Source organism: Caretta caretta, chromosome 7 (assembly GCF_965140235.1).
Source record: "Caretta caretta isolate rCarCar2 chromosome 7, rCarCar1.hap1, whole genome shotgun sequence".
NCBI classification, from domain to species: domain Eukaryota; kingdom Metazoa; phylum Chordata; order Testudines; family Cheloniidae; genus Caretta; species Caretta caretta.
The window spans coordinates 29,399,805-29,415,547 of record NC_134212.1 but is presented as its reverse complement, the minus strand read 5'-3'; the positions used below and the strand labels follow the sequence as shown (position 1 = coordinate 29,415,547).

At 42.8% G+C, this 15,743-nt stretch overlaps 1 protein-coding gene and 1 long non-coding RNA gene across 2 annotated transcripts in view; both read right to left on the bottom strand.

Moving 5' to 3' along the window:
• The window catches only part of CARD19 (caspase recruitment domain family member 19), a 50,786-nt gene extending 41,138 nt beyond the window's left edge, over window positions 1-9,648 (bottom strand). Inside the window, exon 1 of the mRNA XM_048858386.2 lies at window positions 9,532-9,648. Coding sequence (XP_048714343.1) covers window positions 9,532-9,547 — 16 coding nt within the window. The 5' untranslated portion in view covers window positions 9,548-9,648. The remainder of the gene's footprint in view (window positions 1-9,531) is intronic.
• A 2,824-nt stretch (window positions 9,649-12,472) lies between these two features.
• Window positions 12,473-14,972, bottom strand: LOC125640038 (uncharacterized). The gene is made up of 3 exons (XR_007357678.2): window positions 14,576-14,972; window positions 14,046-14,207; window positions 12,473-12,805 (listed from the first exon to the last, which is right to left on the bottom strand). It is a non-coding gene; the product is annotated as an uncharacterized LOC125640038 (long non-coding RNA).
• Between the last annotated feature and the right edge of the window lie 771 nt (window positions 14,973-15,743).

Here is a 15,743-nt window from a genome sequence, read left to right as displayed (position 1 = left end):
GGAAGAAGATGTTTATCTATCGGTCAGTCTACATATAAACTGAGTATTGTACACTTCTCAATGAATGCCCATTTACAATCTGAGCAAAACGATAAACAAGTGATAGCAAACTCTCCAGGGGAGATTCTAGACAGGAAAACACAAGCAGCAGCAGTTATCCTGTTTGCAAGTGAAAACAATGGATTTGTGGACTATTACTATAGGGACAGAGACAAACTCTGCATCTTTCCACAGAGGAGGCAAGAAGACAGAGTGACTCGCCCTATGAACAGAAGTTCACAGCCATGCCTGGCTGTAGTATGCTGGAAGAATTTGGGGTGAGCTTTTGTTCTACATGACATGACAATGGCTTGGTAGTTAGGATTAGGCTCTAGTGTAGCATTTTTCAAAGTTCAGGTCGCAACCCAACACTGGGTCACGGCATGGAAGGCACCGGGTCGTTCTGGTCAGCATCGCCGACCAGGCCATTAAAAGTCCCGTCGGCAGTCCTGCCCAGCTAAGGCAGGCTAGCGCCTACCCGTTCTGACACCACTCTGCGCCCTGGAAGCAGGCAGCAGTGGGTCCAGCTTCTAGGCAGGGAGGCCATGGGGCTCCACTTGCTGCCCCCACCCCGAGCACCGGCTGTGTACTCCCATTGTCCGGATCCCGGCCAATGGGAGCTGTGGGGGTGGTGCCTGTGGGCGAGAGCCATGTGGAGCCGCTTGTGCACCTCCACCTAGGAGCTGGACCTGCTGCTGGTTGGTTCAGATGCAGCGTGGTCCGAGGTGCCAAGACAGGCAGGAAGCCTGCCTCTGCATCCCTGCTGCACCACTGACCGGGAGCCACTGGAAGTAAGCCCACGCCCCAATACCCTGCCCCAGCCCTGAGCCCCCCTCTCAAACCTGAGCCCCTTCCTGCACCCCAAAGCCCTCATCCCCAGCCCCACCCCAGAGCCTGGACCCCCTCACGCACCCCCAACCCTCTGCTCCAGCCCTGAGCCCCTCCAACTCAGAGCCCCTCCTGCACCCCAAACCCGTCATCCACAGCCCCACCCCAGAGCCTTCACCCCCAGCCCAGAGCCCTGACCCCCCTCCTACACCCCAACCTCCTGTCCAGAGCCCCCTCCCACACCCCAACCCCCTCATCCCCAGCTCCGTTGGGTCGCGGGCATCAACAATTTTCTTCAACTGGGTCCCCAGAAAAAAAGTTTGAAAACTACTGCTCTAGTGTGCATGTTCTGATTTTAATTTCTTATGTAACCCTTTGTTTCCAATATTTCTGCTTGCTATTAATTGACTCTGTGCTTCGTTAAATAAACGTTCGCTTGCTTTCTCTAGAAACACATCTAAATGGTGCATGTGAAGTGGAGCTGTGGTGTATCGTTCCTCTGGGAATTCTGGGAGCGTCCCGTGAATCGGGCTGGGCACACCAGGGAGACGCTTGGGGGATTGGAGTGTGCCTGTTGTTAACCTGTAAAGAGACAGCAGGGCCTGTGGAGGCCTGGAAGGGCTTGGGTTGCCAGAGGCTGGTGGGCAATGAAAATGATTAGGGGTATGGAACAGCTTCCATACGAAGAGAGATTAAAATGACTGGGATTGTTCACCTTAGAAAGGATGATTAAGAGATGATAGAGATTTATAGCATCATGAACGGTGTGCAGAAAGTGAATAGGAAATGTAATGTACCATTTCACATAACGTAAGAATTAGGGAGTCATCCGATGAAATTAATAGGAGGCAGGTTTAAAACAAACATAAGGAAATACTTCTTCTCACAACACACAGTCAACCTGTTGAATTCACTGCCCTGGGATGTTGTGAGGGTCAAAAGTATAAATAGGTTCAAAAAAGAACCTCATGCTCCTGTCATAAACCTCTGACTGCCAGAAGCTAGGACTGGATGACAAGGGATGGATCACTTGAAATTGCCCTGTTCTGTTCATTCCCTCGGAAGCATCTGGCATCAGCCACTGTCAGAGACAGGATACTGGACTAGATAGACCGTTGGTCTGGCCTAATATGGCCATTTTTATGTTCTTATGAGTCAGAGACCTCAGTGGTGGCAGCAGGAGTTCTGGTTAATTTTTGTCAGGTCTGACCTCTGGGAGGTAGAGAAAGAGTTTATTAAACAGACCAAGGTAAATGATGGAGTGTGCCAGGGATGGAGAGACATTGGAGAACATATTTCTCTAGTCAGGAAAGATGTGCTTAAGGAGGCTGATATAATCCCAGGGGAAGAGGTAAAACTCCTACCCTTGAGGCAGTTTAAAACCATAGCGCTTTTAGCCCGCATTGAGTTAGAGTGGGAAGGTTTAAGGGGTATTTTGAATGGGGTAGGTCTTAAGAACTTACCAGCTGATATGTTGGTTGGAAATGACATCGTATCACTGCCCAAAGCTGTTAGCATTGTGACTTGTAGCCAAAAGAGGTGTGTCTCTGAGTTCCTAGAGGTAAACTCTGAGGTGGGAGAGGCACCAAGGGGGTGGGAGAAGAAACCTGTGCTCTTATCAGCAGAAAGTAGCAATGTGGCTGTAGGGCAGGGAGAGGTGGAGTCATCCCCTTTACTTGAAGCAGCCCTCAGTGCAAGGAAAAGCCAAAGGTAGTGTGCTGCGGAGCAAAGTGCAGATCGGTCTTTGGAAAGCATAAGGGGGCCCACCCATGGCAACACCCCAGAGAATGAGCTCAAGGGGAGATTCTTTACAGACATAGGAAAGATGTATAGACCTATGTCTGTAAAGAATCTCCCCTTGAGGAAGCCCCAGTGAACAAAAACAGAAGTCAGGGGGATCCCTAAAAAGAATTGATTGTAGTAAATCAAAATTTTAAAAATCTAATGTTTTTACCGTTTTTTCTGCTTGTTTACATTTTGCATTTCACTCTGTATCGCCAATGAAACTGTACAAAGGCTTAAAAGGTTCCCTTTTTTATCTTTGATTCCTATAGTAAACACCACACCTGCCAGCAGGGTGGAGGATTAAATGGATTCTGCTGACTCTCTGAGGCAGATGATTTATTCACAGAAAGTCACCTAAACCACTGGTTTTCAACCTCTGGTCTGTGGATCCCTGGGGGTCCGCAGACTATGTCTAAGGCAGGGATTCTCACAACAAAAATTTTGGTGGCCTCAGAGTGTGGCCACCAACTCTTGATGGTGGCCACTCTGATAATTTTTCCTAAAATACTGAATGAACTTTAGGAAAAACAAATAAATATGTACATATACAGGTCCAAATTAGTCTAATTTATTTATGTAGGGTTTTTTGCAGATCTAATAATAAAAATAATGTACAGTTGTCTGTATTCTTTACTGGATCTAGACAGAATAGAAACAAAAATAAGCTGTAGCTCACGAAAGCTTATGCTCAAATAAATGTGTTAGTCTCTAAGGTGCCACAAGTACTCCTTTTCTTTTTGCGAATACAGACTAACACGGCTGCTACTCTGAAACAAATAAGGTGCTTTGCATGTTCTTGTCTTTTGTTGTTGTTTTGTTTTTTTGGTTGCTTTTTTATGACTTGCTAGCTAGTAAGTCTGCTTCTGTGAAAAGCGATATTTGTATGTTTGCTAATACCACTTTTCACATCAGCAGACTTGATAGCTAGAAGGCAGTGAAAAGTTACGTTAACAAACATACAAATACCACTTTTCACAATAGACTTACTCAGCCCTGGTAAGCCGGAGGACAAATTAAGCCCTAGATGGGGAGGTGGGTAAGGAGGCAGCAGAATCCAGGGGCAAAGGGGTTGTGAGCCTGGGGTTGGGGCCACAGCCTGAAGCCCTGCAGCCGTAGGATGGAGCCTACTGCCGTGTGGCCGGAGGACAGAGCCCGCCACCCCAGAGCTGAAGCCAGAAGCCTGAACCCCACCATCCCCGGGAAGGTGGGGAACTCACACTGGCTGCCTGCTCCTCTGGTGTTTGTGACTCCGTTACTTCCTCCCTCCCCCTGCAGTCACCACCCAGAGGCTGTGGCCATGAGAAAAGCCCCTGGTGGCTGCATGGGGCCACGGTGGCCGCATCTGAGAAACGCTGGTCTAAGGGGTCCATGAAAGGTTGTCATTACCATGGAACAATGGTTTTCAACCTACGGTCTGTGGAACGTTGGGGGTCCACAGACTATGTCTAAGATTTCCATAGGGGTCCCACACCTCCATTTGAAATTTTTTAGGGGTCCACAAATGAAAAAAGGTTGAAAACCGTTGAGCTAGACCAAATTCAGGATCAAAGTCACCAGATCTGCAAACATGAAGGGCCAGATTTTTGAAAGCACTGAGCACCCGTCAGCTCCCATTTTGACACTGATGGGCAGATTTTCAAAAGAGCTCATATTCAACATTCAGTCTTTTTTGTTTTGCACTTCAGTAGCACTTGTCTTTACCCCAAGAGTCTTGAATGACATTATAATGTCTATGCAGTATTAACTCTAGTTTCACTCAGTTTAACACATACAGATTTCTTGATCTATAGGTATAAAGGTTAACATATTCTGCTAGTATATTACATCAGCAGAAGCAAAAGGGAATTTCTATGGAAGTGAATCTACAATTTTTATCATTTGTGTGCTTGGAAAGAGGATACCAATACTGCTGTTTCGCTTTAAAGAAATACTGAGATTTATTTTATTGTTAGCCTCAAGCAAGGCCATCCTGCACTGGAAGCAGATTTGCTTATGAATTTTTAAGTTTTGAAACACAAAACAAAGATCTGTTTCCTCAGTGTGTGCATATGGCAGATACAAAACATTCATTGTCTTCACAAGCGATGGGGAGAACTGGTGTTGGTTTTAGCTAGGAGGAGAATAAGCTAGAAATAGCAAGAATAAGCTGTTATAAAAGACTTGGCATTAGCTGTCATGGCCTTGTTCCTGTAGTCTATGAAATCAATGACAGTTTTGGTCTCAGTGAGGATGGCAAGATTCAGTCTTCTAGTATTTATTATGGATACCTATGTGCTGATAGCTTTCTTGAGTCCTGCCCTCGCAACTCAATCACCTAATCCCCACCTCCTGCTGTACCATTTGTGATGTCACAATACATCATTTTACTCTGATGTCACAATCTCAGTATTCGAAGAGGAAAGGAAGTACAGATATTGAATTAGCTAATAATGTTACCCCCCTACTGGATGGAACCCCAGCCCTCCTCAAATGCATGTTAGAAAATAGCCTTAATATGACAATAGTTACAGGTTTTTCTTCTTTACTTCCAATAGTTGTGGCCTGGGCTTTAGGAGCAAGGAGATCTGAATTCCACCCATGCTTACAAACTGGAAGTCCTGTCGGCTGTGGAGCCATTCATTACATCATACTATTCTGTATTTCTGATATCCCTGTTCTACCTGTCTGTGAATTTTTGGGGGTACTAGCCAGTATTGCATGATGTTTCAAAGCAGCTCTGACCATGGCCAGGAAAGTAAATTTAATGACCTGCTGCTTCATCAGAGAGAATGGGCAAGCCTTTGGAGGCAGAACTTTGAATAGATCAGGCAGCTTGACACATAAAAGGTTAACTTACAAAGTAATTAATTATTTAGGTAGGATTTTCACTCTGCACCAGATACAGTTCTGATGCCCCTTTTCAATTCTCATTATTGTACCAAAAGGTAAAATATTTAAATTGATACATAATACAGTTCAATAGACAATTTAACTTGCTTGCAGTTTGCACTGGGCATATAAATTTAGGAATTAATTGCCAATGTTGAAGCAATTCATTAATTATACAATTCGTAACAATGATTTACTTATCCACGTATAATTTAAGTGTCCCACAAACAATTTTTGCGTTTTTCTAATTGGCACATGTAGTTTCTGTTTCCATGAACAATTTATCTTAATTGGACAATTAGAAAAGTGGATTCATTTATTTAGGCTTAACTAGGAAAGGGAAACCAAAGGTGACAGCTAGATTTTCAAACCTAAGAAAAAAGAATCAACTTCCCTCAGCTGAAGAAAGAGCTTCAACTGAAGCTTCTAATTAAATATGGATATATTAGCTTTATGAGGCAGAAAGCATGAAGAGATCTGTGTCATTTAAAACCTCCCTGTAGCACAAAATTCCCTGAGCATTCAGTTACTCAGCCAGGTGCAGACAGGAGGCTGACACCCTTGCAGACAAGCTTTGTCAGAGTCAGGAAGCTGAGCCTCAAGTCTGCATGCTGTGATCAGTAAAGAACTAGATACATTATTTATTACTGTGGATTTCTAATAACTGCACCATCTAGGTAAAGGAAATTATTTAATTAAATTAAAGCATTTTGGAAGAGGTATACTTCTAAGACGTTACACCAAGTTTAAGGAAGACATTTTCTAATTATGACTTGCATCAAAAAGATAAAAGGAAATAGTTATGCTGAAGAGGAACACAGATCTTCCAACCATCAGAAAGGGATTAAAAACCATGGCAAGGAGTCAGCCACTGTGTTCTACCCCTGACACTTCAGTCCAGCACCTTGTCAATGCATGACCATTCTATGCAGCCTGAAGATCTGAGGAACACCCTCTGAGTTACATAAGAGATATTCGCAAAAAGAAAAGGAGGACTTGTGGCACCTTAGAGACTAACCAATTTATTTGAGCATAAGCTTTCGTGAGCTACAGCTCACTTCATCGGATGCATGTAACTCACGAAAGCTTATGCTCAAATAAATTGGTTAGTCTCTAAGTTGCCACAAGTACTCCTTTTCTTTTTGTGAATACAGACTAACACGGCTGTTACTCTGAAATAAGAGATATTGTCCCTCTAGCATCTTGCTGTGCTCTGAGCTCTGTTTGTCAAACACTCTACTGTCTTTCCAGATAATGATTTAATAACATCCAGCTCCAGAATGTACTGGCTTGCTTACATCCCAGGCCTCCAAGAGATTCTGTAAGAAGACAGCCTACAATAGGTGTAAAGGGACTTTTAGCATGGATTAACACTATTTTCAAGGCAGAAATCCTGCAGTATCTGAAAGGTGAAAGGCAAATGGATCACTTGACTCCAGATGATTGTGTGATAAGATAAAAATAGACACAGTAAAACATGCACTCACGTACTCTTAGAGATTCTGACCTGACAGCTGTCTTGGGACCTGACATTTATGCATGCCCATTAAGAGAGACCTGACGAGGAATCACTGTGGTATTTTTCCTTTGGTCTTCTAGCCATATTTATGTCCCTGCCCCCATCCTCTCCCTGGAGAAATTAAAGGCTGATTGGCTGTATTTTGTATGGCCATCCCAGCTGATTCGTTTAAGGACACCTCACCCTCTATGTACGTACATGGTTATATGGCCATCAGGAACTGACTGCAAACTCTACCACCAGCAAGCCTCCCTTTTGCTATTGGGAATTTAAAACTCTTTGGGCGTGATCCAAAGCCTATTGGAGTAAGTGGATAGAATCCCATTGAACACAATGGCTTTGGATCAGGCCCATCGCTGTGCCCAGTGTTTATGATATTTGCACTCCAAGGTGCAGTTTTAACACTCAGTGATCCACAGCAGAATGCAGCATTGACTTGTTCAAGAGCATTTCACACCCACTGGAGTCTAAACAGCTCAGAGCGGCAGTGTTTGTACATGGCACCAACATGCCTCACTGTTTGGGATGTTTAGATCTGAGGATACAGTTGAGACCCATCTTCACTTTTTAACTTCTGGATCGTTTAACAAAAGATACTGGGGGAGATTCTGTGCTGCACGGAAGAGCCCCTATGTGGGAGGACAGGATTTCTAGAGCCTGCAGAGGGGGTATGCATCTCCAGTGTGCTACAGAGCCCAGGCCCCACTATGCTGCCATACAGAGGCTGGGTGGGGCTAGTGGTTTTGTCACTCTGTGAATCCACCAGTTTCCCCCCTTTATGGTGTGGCATGCGGGCACCATAAAGTCTGTTCCCAGGCTGAGAATGGAGAACTAGCTGCAGAATGGCTCTGCTGTCACTCCGTGGTCTTGTGGAGGAAGAATTACTCCCATCACCCCCACCCAGCTCCTAGAGCAGGGGTAGTCAATTATTTTTTGTCAAGGTTCACATTTCTTGGTTAAAGGTATAGTCACAGCCCAGACTCCAGAGAAAATAATAATAAATAATAATAATAATTAATAATAAAAACAACAATAATGATAATAAGTAAATGAAAAAATTCTGGGGTCCATTCAAAAGTGTCTGGAGGTCTGGATTTGGCCCCCCGTCCATCTACCGACTACCCATGTCCTAGAGAGATCCCCAGTGCACAGCCCAACTGCTTATGTTGTGTGCTGGAGGCAAGATTTGAGGAAAGGGAGATGATTGGGCCCTGAATCAAGAGCTGTCTTCAGGATCATTTTAATTCCCTGATTCTTGTTTCCAGTGCTCTAGCTCCCAGCTTGTTTTTACCTCTCAGCTTAGAAATTAATATCCTTCCGGCATGACAGACCCTTCAGAAAGACAGAGGAGTTCCAATCCAATGTAGATGTCCTTTCAGCATATGAATGGATATGACTTTTGTAAGTCTAATCACAATTAGGTTATTTACTGGTAAAGAGAACTCTTCTGGGGACCCAGTCTGGATTGGCCAGTCAGAATGAGTCATACAGTGGACACAAAACCACTCAGTATGGACAATCAAACATATGCATCGTGTTAACACAATGAAAAGTATGCCCAGGTGCTACAGACAACCAAACATATCCATAGGCATCACGTAGGGGGCAGGAGCATCGCAATGGAAAACCCACCCAGAGCCAGATCCATGATAGTCTACGAGCCTAACTGGATATGGTATGTGCATTTTCAGTATTAATATAAGTATCCCTCTGTAAGCTTAATACCACTTCAAAACCATTACAGCCTAGGAGTAGAATAATGCTCATTTCAAAACTGCTACATCTAAGAGCTGCAATTTCCAGCTCCCCTGCTCCCTGCCGATGACAGCCATGCTATGTCAGTGGAGGCCAATTATTTTCCTAAGCAGAGATTCATCTTTGATTTTTATCTCCTAATTCAGCAAACAGTATAAATGACCTGCCAACCAATGTGTTTTATTTTCCACAGTAACAGTTTAAAGGACAAGCATTCCTACTTCCTGATTAGCTAATCTCAAAGGAGACAACTGATTTTTCCGCTCTGCTAAGCGGAAATACTTGTTTTATTTAATTTAATTATTTTATTTCTTAAATGTTGCCATTGTCACCTCGAATCAGAATGAGAAAATACATCATACTATCAGTTATGCATTATATCACAGTAAGATTTCTTGTTTTCCCAGCTGGATAGGGTAGTGCAGGAAGTGTCTAAAATGAAATCTCTGTCTGTATTCAGAAAATAAAATGAGCACTGACAACCATCAGCTGACCGTGATTTTTCAATGATCAGATTACATACTAAACTCCCAGCAACAAGTGTTAGTTGACGATTTGCAAACCAGAATCCAAAAGGAAAAATCTCAGCATTCATCAAACTACCAGCCACTCCTCTGCCCAATCCCTTACCCCTCCTCTCTCTGTTCTTCATGATCTGTTGTTTTGCTTCTTCTGACTTTGAAAGTCAAACCATTCATTCTGCTGAAAACATTCCATACAAAAATGTGATCACTTACACGTCCAGTAGGGCATCGTCCATGGGTTTCACGGCTTTCCTGTTATGTCTGAAATATGTAAAACTGGGAAAAAGTTGTCTCCCTGCTTGGATGAACAGCGAGGTCACTGACTAGTAAATAAAGTGAAAGTAAAGTCACTGAGAGCCATGTAAGGCCTTTTGTGACCAGCAGAGGCCTCCCTTGTGTGCTTAGAAGAGAAGAAAATGCCAGTAAGGCAAACTACTGCAAGGGAGAAATGTTCAAATGTGGGCCAGATCCCACTCTCATTAACGCCAATAGGAGCTTTTGGCTCTGATTTTAATGGGTGGATGAGGGGGCTCGGAACTGAAGAAATCCAGGTTTTACAGAAAATCGCAGGATTCTTGACTGTTATGACTAGGTAGGATGGATTTGTATGTGGAATAGATTAAGGGCTCATCATCATTAGCCTTTATGGTTTATTTATTAGCTGGAGGGAGGTCAGCCAAAGTAAACTCCTGAATCTAAACACCTCCGGATTTCGGGGGGAATTCTGTGCCAGATGCAAACTTTGGGACTTGACCCTTTCTCTGTTACAGGTCAAACTAAATTTCTAGATGTGAACACCTCAAACTTTGCAGACGCTTGAATCTGGACCTGAACACTGAATCACTCAGGCTCACCTCCATGTGTTGTTACACACATCCAAGAATGAAAATACCCTGATTCTGCTCAATGGCAACGTTTTCCCTTGACATTCCATTCCCTACACTAAAACAAAATGATGATCGGACATCAACAATGGAAAACTGGAGCATGTCCTGTTCTGGGTGTACATGCGTAAGCCTTAGGGGTAAGTCATCAATTATCTGGATAGATGTTATAACAAGCATTACTGTGTTTGTTCAGTTGAGAATGTATGGGATAAGGAACTCCCAGATGCATATATGTACATGCATATGTTCAGAGTTTGAAAATACACTTGCCACAATGATAGGTTTCAGAGTAGCAGCTGTGTTAGTCTGTATTCGCAAAAAGAAAAGGAGGACTTGTGGCACCTTAGAGACCAACAAATTTATTTGAGCATAAGCTTTTGTGAGCTACAGCTCACTTCATCGGATGCATTCCACACTCCACACCTGAATATAGCCATTATATAGACAAAATACCCCCATAGCTCAGTGTCTATACTTTGACCCGTTAAACTTTTACCCCCAACTGGGGAGATTGCAGATTATGTATTCCTTATGCCACCCACTCCTAAACCGAATTTCGCACCCCTTGATAATCTGTACCTTTTCCCCTGATAACCAGAAACTTCTATGCCTAAACTCTGTACCATTTTCTTTTTACTTCAACATTATCTTAATAAAATTATTAAATCTGTTTGGAATGCATCCGATGAAGTGAGCTGTAGTTCACAAAGCTTATGCTCAAATAAATTTGTTAGTCTCTAAGGTGCCACAAGTCCTCCTTTTCTACTTGCCACAATGTCTCATCCCATGTCAGATTCTAACAATGCACGATCACAAAAAATGAAATAATTGACTCAGTGTTGATTCAAAGAAATCCGCACACCAAAAAACAAACAACCCTCCTCTCACCCCACAAGCCTCAAATCTCCACCCCTAAAGTGTAAATAAATGAGACTTGCTGAAAGCCCCAAAAGGTCACAAACTCAGACTCCACCAGGATGGAAGGGAAAAATTCCACATTTGAAGGCTTTTCATTCCCATACTCCTTGTATGGAAATATTTGGACTGTTAGCTTGAGTGCCTCAGCTGATCTCCACTGTCAGGGAAGCATGAAGGGGAGATGCAGTCAGAACGCCAACCACAAAGGACTTTTAAATTAAACCCAGCACATGGAAATGGATTGGAAGTCAATGCAGATTCCAGAGCATTGAGGCAAAGTGCTTTCTGTGGGAAACACTAAGCAAGGCCCCAATCCTGCAAACACTTCCATACATACTCAACCTTAATGAGCAGTCCCTATTACACTTGTGCTTAAGTCTTTGCAGGATCAGGACTTCAGTGGACAGCTGAATTCTGTAGTAGATGTACTTTCAGAGCCCGATTGTCCACTGTTTCACAAATTTTATGCTGGTGCAATTCCATTGTTACATGAGCATAAACTGGTGTAAGGCAGTGGAGAATCGGGTTTCTGGGATGGTTTTCAAGCAGGCAGCAGTGTGGGAATTGCATGGATAGGTTCCCACCAGTTCAGATACACACATACCAGTTAGCAAACGACGTTAGAAATGACCAACGGCAGTGAAATAATGACACAAGGCGTTTCCAACAACAGCTTCTGTAAATCATCCTTTCCGTAATAAGGCTCTATTAAAAAATACAAAAACAACTCCTTCATGTGAGTACAATGAGAAGCAAATGAAGCTATTTGTATAACAAAGGGAACTAGGATTTGGCCAAAATAGTTTGCATAAAACCATTGATGTTGCGAAGGGTATAATTCAGGCAAAATCTGATCCTAAAGATGGGAGGTGCAATTCTGCCGCATAGTAAATAAACTCTATTGCACCTAGAGCTTTTAGTACCCCACCACCACACACACACACACCTCAACCGCAACCCACCAGCCCTTGGTTTTTTGCTTCGCTCTCCTGCCTGGAATCTTTGAGCCTACTTCCCTTTCCGGAGCTTGCTGCTCCCCTCTGGGGCTAATAACTTTCCTCCCTCCCCAAACCATCCCCCCATCTCCTTGGCCTGGGACCTTGCTGCTTCCTCTCTCTGCCATTCTGGAGCCTTCTGCTTTCACTCCCACCCCTAGTGTCTCTTCCCTCCAACTTTCCCTTCTCACCTTTAGATCCTTTCCCTGGTCCTGCTTCTTCCCTGCCTGAGTTTCTCTTTCCTGGTCACTGCATTGGGGCGGAAGGGAGCCCGGTGGCAGATCAGAATAAAAACACATTAATTTATCTCCAAAAGATTTCTAAAGGTGTTTTTAAAAGGAGGAAAGAAGATAATACATTAAAAAAGACTTTTTAATGTTAAATTTTACAAAACAAACTTTTCAGAGAGACCTGACTCTTTTCCTTGTCAATCACTGTCTCTTGGGTCTCATCTGTGGAGTAACTTGCTTGCAGTCCTCTGAGCCATCTGTTCTCTTTTGGGTATTTTTGTGCCTTGCAATACTCAGTCAGATGGGTAGCTGAGACCAAGGTGAGATGAAACTGGCTATTGCAGAGACAATGTAGTAGATTCTCTGGGTCTCTGCTTATCTGGGATTTCCTGTTCTCATCTCCCCAGGATATGAAGAGGCTCAGAATTCCTCCAATACCTCATGCCTGTAAAATAAACTGTAAACAATGGTGAGACTTGAATTGTCCTCTAAACACAGTTTTCAGTGAGCACCCCATTAAGATGAATGAGGGGAGTTCAGATCTCTCTTATGGCTATTACCACAGACCCTCTGTCTGCTGCAGATTCTCACCACAACATTGGGTTGTGCTCTGTTCACATTTAGAAGACTTTCTTTGTAATCATTAGGGCCAGAAACTATATATATATATATATATATATATATAGAGGGGAGAAAAAACCTCTTGTTAATATTTAAGGTAGCTCTCATCAATAAACGAAACCATAACAGATTAGGAAATACAAAATGAAGGATTAAAATGCTGCAAAGTCAGACACACACAAGTTAGGAAACTCCAGAATTAATGTTGCCCATGCAATGTAACCTTAATTCAGCCTTCTTGTATATTAATTATGGTACAGTCTTTAATTACATGTAGAAGTGACTACCTGTGAAAAGTTTGGTGCAAGTGACTTGCCGAGCAACACATAGGAACTTGGTGGCAGAGGCAGGAAAATAATCCAAGTCTCCAGGGTGGTGGTAATTAAAGGCTGTATCGTAGTGCATACAAACAGGAGGACTGAATTAAGATTTCATGGGCAATGTTCATTCTTGCATTTCCTAATTTGGGAGTGTTTGACTGCAGCTTTTTAACCCTTAAATACACAATGTGTATTGTGAATTTCTGAATTTTTTATATTTTAGTTTATTGCTGAAGGAAACCTTAAACTAATATTAAATACAAATTTTTGTTTGAGAATTTCCTTTTTTTAATAGAAGGAAAATATTGTGCGTGTGTCATAAAACTAGGTATACAATAATAGTTCTACTTTCTATACACAGTTATTTAAATTGCAGCAGTATTGTTAATAGAATGTCAACATATGTAAACAAGTCAGCATGAATTCAATATCTTCCTGGATTTTGAGGGAAAGTTTTCATGTCATGAAAAGTTTAAAAAATGTATTTGAAATACACAAATTTCACAGAGTTGGGAAACAACAGATAATTTAGAAGTTGCAGGAAAACTCATGTTTTTTTAAATTGTGTAACAGAAAACTGAGTAGAGGTTTATCTATAATTTTCCACTTTTGAAAAAAGGGACATATCCAGAAAGCCATAGCCCCCAGTTTGTTAAGAAGCAACAATCTACTTGAAATGGAGCTGGGATTTTTGTGTAGCCCTTTGAGAGGAACATAACAAACATTTACCCTTTGAAAACAAAGAGTGTAACTTACCCCAGTACAAATCCAAAGGATCACGTTGGAGTTTATACAACAGCCGTGTGCTTTCATTACAACTCCTCCTGGACCTAGGACTTCTCTTTGTAATGTTACGGTAATCTGAGGCAAACTAGTCATCCAAGCAGTGACACTGGAACAATTTGTACTGTGGGGGTGCTGAGAGACATTGAACAAAACTGTAAACCCTCGATAGGATGGAAACCACTTCAAGCCAGGGGGTGCAGCTGCTGTACCCGCAGCAGTTCCAGCACCCCTGCATCCAAGGCAGTCATTGCCATGACATTCTGGGCAATTGTGACGCTCTCCAGGTATGCAAATGAATTGGAGAGAGTCAGTGATGAGTGGCTGATTATCTCTGATGTCTGCTCAGGCAGCGACAAGGGGCAGCAAATGGGTTCAGTGCGGGAACCAGACTTTTCCAGTATTCTGGTTTTCACAACTTCTCAAAAAAATAAACAAACAAACAAACAAAAAAACCCACAATATGGAAACCCAAAATACACACTGGAGATCATTCCACTCACATGTTAATCAGTGGCTGAAATTTGGTTCAGATTCCCCACGGCGTGTTTACTAACAATGGTTCAGAACAAGGATGAGACACTGAGGTACTGACCCTGTAAAACAGAAAATTCTGATACAGCCATGATCTCCCTGCTGCAAGATCCCATTCTCTCTCTTTCTCTCAAAGTTTGGGCTCTGCTGGTATTGCTGAACTTCATAGGGTATGGAGGCGTATTCCTAAATCTGCCATTTAACAGATAATAAGTCTCTCAATAAAACACAGCTAAATCAACCACTTCTCGGTCGTGTATCAACCTTATGCAATGTGACTGGTAGGCCCACCTTGGAGCTACCAGGTGGCATGATGCCAGAACGACTTCACTTTCTTCAGGTAGAGAGTCAATTAAGTCTACCTCTGAATTAAAGTTATTACAAACGTGTGCTGCACGTCAATGTAAAAAGAAAAGTTGTGCAAGCTGTTTACATCTGATTGTAACAGAAGCAGCCCATTCTGCTTCCCACAAGTCACTGATGCCTGAGACGTTCCAGAAGCAAAATCACTCAGGAGTCATGCAAAAATGAAAAGCCTCGTGCACAGAAGCATTCTCTCCTCTCCCTGTTCAGATATTCAGTGTTTTTCGTAAACATGTCTCTCCCCACCTTCCCGGGCCTATCTTCTCTTACTTAATTTTCATCCATGCCTTGTATGTTTCCACTTTCTTGGTTTTGCAGCCCTTTCTCTTTTCTGTGTCCTGCAAAGGCCTCTCTCTCTCTCTCTCAGATACATCATGCCCCAAATGAATTTTTAATTATTCTACTGCATAACAGGGAGTATTCTTGATTGTTTCAGAGTGGCAAAGCACACAGTGGAAAATGGTATCTTTTAATTCCTCCAAAAGAGAGCACCAGCACAGGTCATTCAGCAGGCTTCCAAATGTTCATTTACAAAGCTCTATGCAGGAAATGCCTGCACTATCGTTAATACTCTAATGTTTATTTAAACACTTCACTTCTTCAGTTGGGTGTAGGCTTCCTTGAGAAAAATGGTCTCCCCCCCAAGTATATTTTTCAAACACACACGTAGGATTGGCAACCCCAAGTGTGCAAAAATGTCAGTCAGCTCTCCCTCCCCTCCGAAAATCATGGGATTTAAAAAAAATACATTTGGGGTTCTTTCTATTTGCCTTC